Here is an 11,959-nt window from a genome sequence, read left to right as displayed (position 1 = left end):
AATACAAAGGGAAGCTAAATTGGCTCCCCTTTGTATTTATGTTTTGTCCCATATAGGTGGTCTCCCCTTTGTATTTATGTTTGTCCCAAATTGGCTCCCCCAAATGTCGCTATTTGCATTTTGCCGTGTTTAACCCCTGATTACTAATCAATAATTTTGGTGTTTTGACTTAAAATTAGCAAATTCATTGAAGTTTTTAGTGATCCATCATTTATCAAACAAGGCTATTGACGATTTGACAAATATCGATTTTGCTGTACACAAACAAAATTTGACAAATCTTAAAATCAAATATGACTAACTCCATGTAAGGCAGTGACATTTCAACAGCAACTGATAGTCTTGCTAAAGAAAAGGTGGTGTTTGAGGAGTATTCACTCAAGCTTTAGTCTGTTTTCTTCTATCTGATGTTTCTTGGGCTTAGCAGTAACAGTAGCAGGGTAGTATTTTATGCCTACCAGATCACCAATTGTGCTGATAACCTCTAATGCTTTGAGAAGATCTTCCCTTGTGTGAGCAGCTGAAATGCATATGCGAACTCTGGCCAACAGCAGAGGAACACCAGGAAAACCAACCATCACCACAGCTATCTATCAATATTATTTAAGGTTAGTCCCATCATAAAATTGGAAGAGTTAATGGAAAATATAACGAGTTACCGAGTGATACTCAATTTTTTTTTTTGAGTACTATTGACGATGTTCATAGTTACTTTCTCAACCAAATGAAGCACAAAGAGCCAGTACTACCTCTCCATTAGGCTCGAACCCACCCCTCCCATGTGGAAATGCGGGTGCCACTAGACTACAAGGTCTTTGGCAGTAATACCCAATTTAATCATTGACTATAGTTGTTTTTTTAATTTAGTCCTACACGACCTTTTGTGCTTAATTAGGTCATTAACTTTGATAGTTTTACTCAATTGAGTCATCTGTTAAGATAGCTTGATAATTTTATCTCTATTAATACTCAATTTAATCATCGACTATAGTAGTTTTACGTAAGTTAGTGACTGTTCCCGACTAGTAATATTTCTCGATTTAATTCTTGATTCTAACCGCTGAGTACTCAATACCAAAGTCGATGACCTAATTAAACACAAAGAGACTAAATCTAGAAAAATTACTATAATTGATGACTAAATTGAGTATTAACTCGAAATCTAATATATATATATATATATATACTATAATTGATGACTAAATTGAGTATTAACTCGAAATCTAATATATATATATATATATATAAACTCACATTCTGTTTGAGACATTCTCTTGAAACGGCAGGTATTTTGGCAGGATTGTAGAGCATGATGGGTATGACAGGGGAGTCCTGGTCTCCTAGGACGTCGAACCCCATTTTCTGCAGTTCTGAGCGGAAAAAGTTGCTGTTGTCACGTATACGTGCTAGCTTTTCAGATCCTGTATGTGTATTATTAAGCATATATAAGTTTAAGTAGTGAGATGGGTGGGAGCTGATGGCCAGGTTGAAATTTTGCTTAATTACCTCTGGAAGACCCATCTTCTCCACTGATAACTTTTATGGCAGAAATTATTTGTTGGGCAGCAGGAGGCGATATTGATGTTGCATAGAAATGAGCAGGGCATGTGTACTTGAGATATTGAATCAATTCCTGAATTGTGATATCAAACACTGCTTAAACTGATGTGGATTTGGTAACAGTGTTGTGTGCATAGATATTGTTGTGCGGAGGATCAAGGAACGCCAAGTCCAGCATAAGGTGGTTGGGGATCGCACTTTAATTTTTGAAAATGTGATTGTATAATGAAATACAGTTATGTCTTCGCTATGAGTTATATGGTAAGGGTTTGATCTTAACAAGTATATCAGTTGGGCTGAAGCCTGAAAGGCCAAGTCTAATACTCTGCTCTCTGAAAAATGTGGCCATAGAAATAAAGTCACACATTCGTTACCTGCTATAACTTTCGGCGTAGTAGTAAACGTTGATCCTAACAAGGAGTATCATTTGGCAAAGGCCTGAAGGGCTAAGTCCAGCACCTTAACTCTTGAAAATGTGACAATATACTGTGCCTTCGCTATTAGGTATAGCTTTTAGCATAATGGTAATTGTTTAATCCTAACAAGTGGTATCAATTTGGTAGAGGCCTAAAGGGTCAAGTCCAACACCTTGTCTCTTGAACATGTGGCTATATAAGAAAATAAAATTGCGCCTTCACTATTATAATTTTTGATATAGTGATAAACGCATGATCTAACAGATATGACAGAGAAAAAAAAAACCCACCTTGGATCCTGCTATATAACCCCCACATGATCCAAAGGATTTGGTGAAAGTCCCCATCATGATATCCACATCTGCAGTGTCAACTCCTAAGAGCTCACACACACCCTTCCCAGTTTTGCCTATTGCTCCAATGCTATGAGCCTCATCCAAATAAACATATGCCTGCAACAACAACAACAAGATGATTTTATTATTGTAGGCTTATAAGTTTCCTCACCCAAATACTATATATATACCTTGTATTTCTTGCATATGGCAACAATCTCTGGAAGCTTGCAAAGTTCGCCTTCCATGCTGTACATGCCCTCCACTACAACAATGATCTTCTTCCACGGCCTGTGCGTCTTCGGTTGCCCTTCACTAATTTGTTCTCTCAAAACTTTCTCCAAATGGGAGGGTGCTTCATATCACACAAAATATTTTTTTTTTAAATGACATTTTTTATTTCTGCTAAGTTATATCCATATCGACGATTTAGTCCATCAGTTATGACCGTATCTATATTTTATCCCTCAGTTATGAGCGAAGTAGCACGTTTAGTCCTCGACGTCAAGTTTTCATCACTTTGACGGAAAATTAAAAATCTTTAAAGATGGAAACTAAACCTAACATCGGGAACCAAACTCTCCACTTCACTCATAATTAAGGGGTAAAAAAATGAATACAATCATAAGTAAGGAATTAAATCGAAACTTGTATATAACTTAGGGGCTAAAGATATAACTTTTTTTCTTTAAAAAGAACTTACTGTTATATTGGAATACACGAATAGTAGCTCCAGACCCTCGGGCTCCATTAATGAGAGAGTTGTGGTTTAGAGAATCACTAATTATCAATCCTCCCTGCAAATGATCATAAAGTGAGGGTTGATACACTAAACTTTTTATTTATTTTTTTAATACTTAAATGATTTCGATTTTATCATACATTCATACTAATCATAAATTCACAGGGCTAGCTCTTAGAGCCATTACAAAGGTGAGTCATGCAATCAGCTTACTGGTTAGACTTTAGTCTTCGCACAAGAGATTCAATTTACACATTCCTTCCAATTTACACATTCCCTCATCGAGTCTTTTTTTCATTCATATTTTCCAGTCGTGATATTAAGTCATGTGACAAATCATTACGCTAAGCCTCACGGAGCCATATGTCAATATTTAGTGCATACTATTACTAATCAAGCTAGGATGGATACCTTTCCAATCAAGGCAGGAAGAACAGTGGAATTTGTAGCATAGCCCATGCCGAAAACAATAGCAGCAGGTTTACCAACAAAATTAGCAACACATTCCTCCAATTCAGTGTGTAACGACACCGTTCCTGCAAAATTATAACTTTGGCTCAGTTTAACATAATTATTAGCCAAAAACTGAAATGTTAAAAGTTAGAACAAAGTTAGAGGTTTGAGAAAATGAAGGGCACCTCCGTCAACACGGCTACTACAAGTACTTTGCGAAAATCTTTTGAGTGAGTCAATTACGCGAGGGGTGCAATATTCATCAGATGCACCAAAACCAAGATAATTATATGATCCCATGTTAAGGCACCTTCTAACTTTCGTCGTACGCCTGCATTATACATACATATATTCAATTCATTGGCTTTCAAACAAATTAAATATTCAGAAATAAGAAACTGGATTGTCTACATATAAAAAGGATAAAGAATAATATATTTAAACATCAATTGATGTCATTTTTTATAATTACTGGAATGATTATATATGAAGTTACATTTTTATGATACTATTGGTTATAAGACTTGTTTAGTAGATTGACAAATTTGTTATTTTTCACGTTTGTTTGGTAAATGACGGATTTGTTATTTTTAACGTTTTGACAGTCAAAACGTCAAAAATTATGTTTGGTAATTCAGCGGTTTGGAGCGACAGTTTGCTCCAAAATGCTGAAAACAGTGTTTTGGGGAAAGAATTTTTTTTTCCAAAATCTCTCTATCTCTCTCTCTCTCTATATCTATATATATATATATATATATATATATATATATTATTTATTTATTTATTAAAGATGTATACTTTAGAGCCATTGGTGCCATTTTTGGCTCCTTAGAGCATAATAATAGTGGAGTTTTTTTGTGGTTTTTAAAAAGTTTCTTGTAAGTGTGATTAGAAAAGAGAAAATCAGAAGGAAGAAAAAAAATAAAAAAACAAATCTAATTTTTAAAAAGATAAATAAAGTAAATGTCAGGAGCGCAGTGCACGCGCCCGCTAGGCGCACATGTTGCAACCCACGCGGCTTATGCGAGAATCTATTTTGAAGTCAGTGCTTCCTATTTACTGTTCCAAGCACCTCTTCTTGCAGGCCAACCAATTTCCTCTCTCACCTCATTTCTCTCTCTTCCAAGTGTACATTCACTGTCCCAAAAACTTTGAAAAAACATTGCTAATGATGCTCTTATGCTTGCCCAGTGACAAAATTAAGGGAAATCGTTCGGCTTCCCTTATGTTTATTTTTTCATTTTAAAAAATAAATTAAATTTTTTCATGTAAAAAATTATTTTTTGTTAAATAATAATAATAATAATATTATTATTATGTCATTTTAAATGTTAACCGATAATCTAAATATCTAATTTTATCAAAAATCTTTTTATAAATCGCTGATACAATCTGTTGGTCAAATTCACTAAGACAACCCGTTATTCGCTAACCGCTAACATAATCCGCTAACCGCTGATTCCAAACAAGGTCATAGTATTATTACGAAGTATTTTTATTTTTTATTTTATAAATTTGGGTCCATGACGTAACATGGACTCTATTCCATGATATAGTTTGCTACCTTCAAAAGATGAGATATTTAACCATAAATGGAAAATAGATACTCACTCACTTTAGAGTTTTATTATTGTCATTGGACACACGCTCCACCACATCAAACCAAGCATCCGGAGGACTACAAATTGGTCGTCCAAAACAGTCCTATAAAAAATTGATTGTATAAAAATAATAACAGTCAATTAACCTTACAACTCTTAAATAACTAGAATATAGATAATGAGAACTGAGAAGCACCAAAATGCAAAGTGATTCATATTCTCAGGGACGGGAAGACAAATCATAAATCCATTGTTTTGTCTCTTCAACATTGTCCTAAACCTAAACACATAGCATAATTTATGCAAATGAAGTCTGGTTTCCATTTCAATCTTTGTGAACTATAGCTATTCATTCCTCAATCACGTATGTAATTCATTCATTGGCCAGTTCGATCAATCAACAATACCACATTAAACTAACATTATATATAAATCAAAAGATAATGAATCTATACCTGAATCCGATGATACAATCGGCGAATATAGAAATCCTCAAGCCCTAGGCAGATCGGTGCATATCCCTAGCATAAGCAGCAACACAGGAAAAAATCTTCAAAATTCAATTCTATATCTACGCGCGCATCTTATCTTACCAATATATAACTACCAACAAAGAGACGCTAGGGATATTCTAATAATATTTACTAACATAAGTATTATATTTCACCTTAATTAGAATAAAAGTTGTGTTGATGGTATAAATTTTATTAAGTACTTGTCTTTTGTGTAATATACTTTTATATTTTCTTTTGACTTTTACCTTTTATACTTTAGGGACTTAAATTCACCTTTAGCTCGTAATATTTTACTGATAGATGAGAGCGCATGAGATACTTTCTACTGTACAATTATTTCATATTCATAATTGTTTTGAAACAAATCATACCAATATTAATCACGAGATTTATTACTATTTCTTAAAGGGTTGGGGTGAATAATGAGATGTGTTTTAAAAAATTGAACATATAATGAGTATCATAGTTTCTATCTTAACTTCTTTTAAGTAACTAGTGTGACCAAAGATTTTGTGTCCCGATATACACTCTCACGTGGATAATGGGGTGTGTTTGAGTAGTTATGAACTGATATTACATTTGTAATAGAGTAAGTAGTACAAAGTTATGTTGTATATTTGTTGACCCATGGAAGTTGGAGGTTGACTCCGCCACTAGAAAGCCGTAAACAAATACGTAGTAAAAGGTACCTGAAGATCGGTGGTGGGATGCCACCAATCAAAGATTTTCCTGAAGAAGTCGCGAAAATGGCCGAATGCGAAGAGGAGTACGTAGCTGAAGAAGGTGGTCAAAGCCGCAAAATACGGGATTTCAACCATTTTGTCAGACGCCCCGCACGGCACGGCGGAGATAGATGATCGATAAGCTACCCAAAATGGCAGGAGAGAGAGAGAGAGAGAGAGAGAGAGAGAGAAAGGCGGATCGGAGGATGCAATTCGATCACCCAAAATCCAAATCCCTCCTCCACTTGGTTTGTTGATAATGGTAGTGAGCCCCGTATGAGCAGCTCAGCAAAGAAGAAGATAATGATAATGAAAATGGAAAAAAAATTCAAAATCCAAAGAATGTATACAGGTAATGGAAGAAGATTCTCTGTTTTTGTTTTTACTTTTTGTTCCTTTGGTGTACGCTGTGCCTTAACGATTGTACTTTTGTGAGTGGTTCTATTGGAATGGCCCATTGGATAATCAGAGCCTGCCGACTTTGAATTCCAAAGGTTGGACAAAGACTGATACATCGTACATGTGAAATGGGTCCCCTACCCGGACTATTGTAATGGTAATATTTAATTTTGAGTTCTACTACATGGACTCTTCATTTCTATTTCGTTACTTTTACTTTCTAACGTGGCAAGATATGATAGATTATCTTCATCATGTGTGTCCAAGGAAAGTGTCAACATTAAACTTTTATGTGAGAAGTACAAGTACAGAGTATAATTTGAGAGTCCATGATATTACCTTTAATTTTCGATGTTTTGACCAAAAATTTTATTTGGTAATTTAGAATGCTTGACGGTATATATGTAAATGTTTGATGTTGTATTTGACTCGAATATTTATAAATACATCGTCAAACATTCACATGTGCACTATCAAGCATTTATAAATGTTAATCTCTATGTCATCACAAGAGTTTCTAAATATTACGTCAAACATTTATAAATGTATCGTCAAGCCATTGTAATTACATAAAATTATAAAAATGTTATCCTACATAAAATGAGAACAAAGTCTTTCGATAAAAGATGAGGACTGATCTCGACCGTCCATCAAGATTACCTTCATTAATGCTTGATGGTCTATCGTACCAGGTCAATTTTATAACTATAAAAAACTTTTAAAAGCAATGTTTATTTTATAATTATTGTAGACTTAAAATTTAGTAATTGTAGTATCTTAACTTTTGATTTCTTAAGATGGAGGGTGTGAATGTGTGCACACTTTTTATAAGGGATGTGTTTTTACCTGAATTTTTCTCAATTATTATATAATGTGTGTGAGGGAAGAGGGAATCTAAGGCAATTTTAGAGACATTCAACAACATCGGTAACACTGAAGAGGTTATTCATTTTTATAGTATCTGTTCATAACTACTTTCTCAACCTATTGAAGCACAAGAATCAGTTTTGCCTCCACTGAGACTCGAACCCACCATCTCCCATATAAAGGAAAGGGTTTGATACCACTGGACCACAAGGTCCTTGGCTGAAGAGGTTATTCATGTTCTTCATTTTCATTATTGTTTTATGTCTTTTGTTTCACCTCCACATTTAGATGCTAATTTCTTTGGTACATGAATTAATGATGAATTTTAGAATGAGACTTTATGCTTAATCTCTATATTTGACGCAATGTGATCATTTATCATTTCATTTAATTGTATTGTTCATTATCTTTGAATTAATAATTGCTAATTTATTTATTCATGTTTGATGCATTTATTTGAAATAAATATATCATCTGCATTATATCATTTCAAGTGAAATTATTGTAGTGATTTTATAAAAATCTACAATAGTGACTTTATGAACTTGTAATGCAATTTTATGAAAGTTATGCCATGTTGCATCTGTTTAGCTCTGAGTCTCCCTCGCCGGCGTCAACTCCCCCGGACGAGGGAAGATCAAGACTTACTGGAAAGGAGTACCAAGAAAACAAAGCGCCATAACATTATGCCGGAAGATCTCTCAATCTCATACCGGTGGCAACCCAAAATGCCTCACCAGTACCAAGAAAGGAAGGTACTGAACTTGATGACCAGAAAACCGTTCAAATGGTCGCTCAAGAAAGATACGGAAACGACAGAATACGATGCTATATCGGATGATGATGAGATGAACGACGACGAAATGGACCCGAGTTGTCCAAAGATTTTGGTTACGAAACAAGAAAAAGAGAGACTTAGAAGGCCCTGGAGGCGATCGCTTATTATCAAACTACTTGGAAGGAAGGTGAGTTACTCCTACCTGCTCCAACGACTCCAAAAAATGTGGAAACCAGAAGGCCCCTTCGAACTCATTGCACTGAACCATGACTACTTCTTGGTGAAGTTTGAGGCGCTACACGACTATGAGTTTGCTAAATTTGAAGGGCCACGGATGATTCTTGATGATTATCTAGTAGTACACGAATGGGAACCAAATTTTGATTCTATCGTTGACATAGTTGGCAAGCTGCTGGTATGGGTTCATTTTCAGGCACTCCCCATCGAATATTTTGATGAAGACAACCTCATTATGAGCCACGAGGATCCTATAGAGGCAGAGGAGGACGAGGAGGGAGGCCAAACAGAGCGGCAGCAGAAGTAGAGCATACTGTCATTCGTGGCTCTAGTCACGGAAAACAAATTACCAGTACTAGGATCCGCCATGCAGATGGAGATCCAGGACCATCCATGATGGCTGGACTTGAAGAAACCTTCCAAAACGAGCCAACGGACAAAGATATTGACTTTCTCAGTTTGACAGACCCATCGGATGAAGCCATGGATGATAACACCAGATTGCTTGGCCTAAATGGCCCTAAGGCAAATTGCCCGTTGCGCGAGCGCAATTCATCTGTCTAGTTTATTATTATGAAGTGTTTTGTGTGGAATTACCAAGGGGCGGCGCCCAAGACCTTTCGCTGCACCTTAAAACAATTCATTTGCGATTATAATCCTTCTATTGTTTGTATATTAAAACCCAAAATCTCGGGTGAACAAGCCAACAAAGTTTGCTCAATTTTTGGCTTTAATGAGTGGCTTAGAGTAGAAGCTGTGGGTTACTCTGGAGGAATTTAGATCTTATGGAATAATACTAGTATGAATGTATGATCGATATTATCTTCACTCACCCCCAGTTTGTGACCATGCAGGTAACTAAGAATGATACTGAACTACGGGTCTTGTCGGTTGTTTATTGAAGCCCTAAACTAATATTAAGAAGGAAGCTATTTGCTTAGGTCTCACAATAAAAGCTTCAATGCAATCACAAGCCATAACGAAGTAAGCAATGATGCAGCTAGCTTCTCAACAACCAGATGTTCTACATTCAACAACTAGAAATTCAGAGGACTGATAGATTTGGGGTATGAAGGGTTGTCGTTTACATGGATGCGTGGTATAGATTCAACAACGTTCAAAGCGGCTATACTAGATCGGGGGCTAGGCAATATTGACTGGAAAGAGAGATATCCTAATTCCATAGTTAAACATCTCCACATGGTGGGTTCAAACCACACCCCATTGCTACTATAAATGAGCTACAACACTGATGGACTTAGAAGTAGGAAGTTCAGATTCAACATTCCCTGGGTAACCTATCCTTCTTTCCAGCAATTTATTTACCAAAACTGGACTAGAATAGAGGAGCTAGAAGCTAATAAAATCGCATTGGCAGAGGCTCTAAAATCGTGGAACACAAACATTTTTGGTAATATATTTCAGAGAAAGAAGTGTGCCTTAGCAAGAATTAGTGGGGTTCAGCAAATTGACCTATCAACCTAGAACAAACTTACTCAGGCTAGATAGGAAGTTACGGAAAGAACTGGAGGAAATTCTCTATCAAGAAGAATTATTGTGGTTTCAACGCTCAAGGGAGGATTGGATTACTTTCGGCGACCGCAACACTCACTACTATCATTTAGCAACTTCGACAAAGTCCCATTCGGCCAAAATAAATGCCTTAAAGAATGAGGACGGAAGCTGGCTTTCTGGTAAAGAAGAGCAACAAGAACATGTCGGAAACTATTATGTCTGGTTATTTTCTAATGATCATGAAGCAAATTACCAGGGAACCTTGCATGGCTGCTTCCCTTAACTAGATGAGTCTGATTGGCAAATGATCAACAATCCCTTTTCGCAGACTGAAATCAAGTATCCGCTATTTGATATGGCACCATGGAAAGCCTCGGGTCCCGATGGTTTCCATGTCGGCTTATACCAACAAGCATGGAGCATTGTGGGAGAAAGCCTAATGAAGTTTGTCGAAAGCTACCTAGAAGGCGGGGAACTACCAGAAGGCAGCAATGATTTAACAAATACTCTAATTCCTAAAGTTCCCAATCCTAATTCGATGAAACAACTCGGCCTGATTAGTTTGTGCAATGTCTTTTACAAACTAATTACCAAAACTATGACCTTGAGACTCAAGAAAGTCGTACACAAGCTAATCAACCCTCACCAGAAAAGCTTTGTGCCGGGTAGACAAATCACAAACAATATACTAGTTTACCAAGAAGTTCTTAAATCCATGCAATTCAAAAAGTGGCACAACAGGTTAGCTGATGATAAAGATCGACCTAGAGAAAGCCTATGAGGCTATGACAGATTGTCTTGGGATTTTATTGAAAACACATTGTTGGGCATAGGATTTAATAATTCTTGGGTGAGAAATATCCTTACAGGTGTGAGATCTCCCATACTAGCTATATTATGGAATGGTGAACAAGCTGAGTGGTTCAAGCCGAGAAGAGGAATTAGACAAAGAGACCATATTTCCCCTACTTTTTGTTTTATGCATAGAAAGGCTAAGCCATTTAGTTGAACAATCTGTAGGTAATGGATCATGGAAAGGAATTAAGATAACTAGACAAGGTCCTCACATTTCTCACCTTTTTTTTTTGTTACAGACGACATGGTGCTTTTCGGAGAAGCAACAATAGAACAAGTAACTGAGATTAGAAAATGCTTGGACATATTTTGCATCAAGACAACGAGTTAATTACAAGAAGCCCTCTGTCTATTTCTAAAAAAATACAGACCCACAGTTGCAACAGAGGCTATCCAATAGCCTTGGCATTCAAGTTTCAGACATAGGAAAATACATGGGGATCCCCTTTATTCATGAAAGGGAGCAGATTGGCAGGTTGGAAAGCCAAAACGCTCTCCCTGGCCGGGAGGCAGGTATTAGCACAATTTGTGCTTACCTCCATTCCATACTACTCTATGTAAACGACTCTCATCCCCAAACGTGTGATATCAGCAATAGAACGGTTGATAAGAAACTTCATCTGAGGAACAAATGATAAAAAGGAGAAGTGCCATCTGGTTAGGTGGGATACTGTTACACAGAGAAAGTCAATTGGTGGTTTGGGATTAAGGAAAATGGAGGAGATAAATAAAGCTTTTTTGGCAAAGCTTGGATGGAGAATCATGTAAAACACAAATAGTATATAGACTCATATCTTTAAAGCAGAGTACTCTATTAAGAACGTGGATCCTAAAACATAACAATCCAATCCTAGAATGTCTAATGCATGGAAGGGCATACTCCAAAGTTCACATATACTCCATGAAGGTACAAGGAAGAGGGTAAGAAATGGGAGGAATACATTATTCTAGCATGGCATCTGGG

General features: G+C 36.4%; 1 protein-coding gene across 1 annotated transcript; it reads right to left on the bottom strand.

The window, feature by feature from the left end:
• Positions 1–227: 227 nt before the first annotated feature.
• Positions 228–6,659, bottom strand: LOC116028567 (long chain base biosynthesis protein 2a-like). The gene is made up of 11 exons (XM_031270315.1): positions 6,312–6,659; positions 5,563–5,628; positions 5,122–5,210; positions 3,692–3,837; positions 3,465–3,589; positions 3,015–3,108; positions 2,503–2,666; positions 2,267–2,428; positions 1,507–1,633; positions 1,255–1,421; positions 228–590 (listed from the first exon to the last, which is right to left on the bottom strand). Exons 1-11 carry the CDS (start codon positions 6,438–6,440, stop codon positions 375–377), a joined length of 1,485 nt encoding a protein of 494 aa, XP_031126175.1. The 5' UTR covers positions 6,441–6,659; the 3' UTR covers positions 228–374.
• Between the last annotated feature and the right edge of the window lie 5,300 nt (positions 6,660–11,959).

The sequence above is a fragment of the Ipomoea triloba genome, chromosome 9, assembly GCF_003576645.1.
Source record: "Ipomoea triloba cultivar NCNSP0323 chromosome 9, ASM357664v1".
Lineage (NCBI taxonomy): Eukaryota > Viridiplantae > Streptophyta > Magnoliopsida > Solanales > Convolvulaceae > Ipomoea > Ipomoea triloba.
This window is presented reverse-complemented; position numbering and strand designations above follow the sequence as displayed.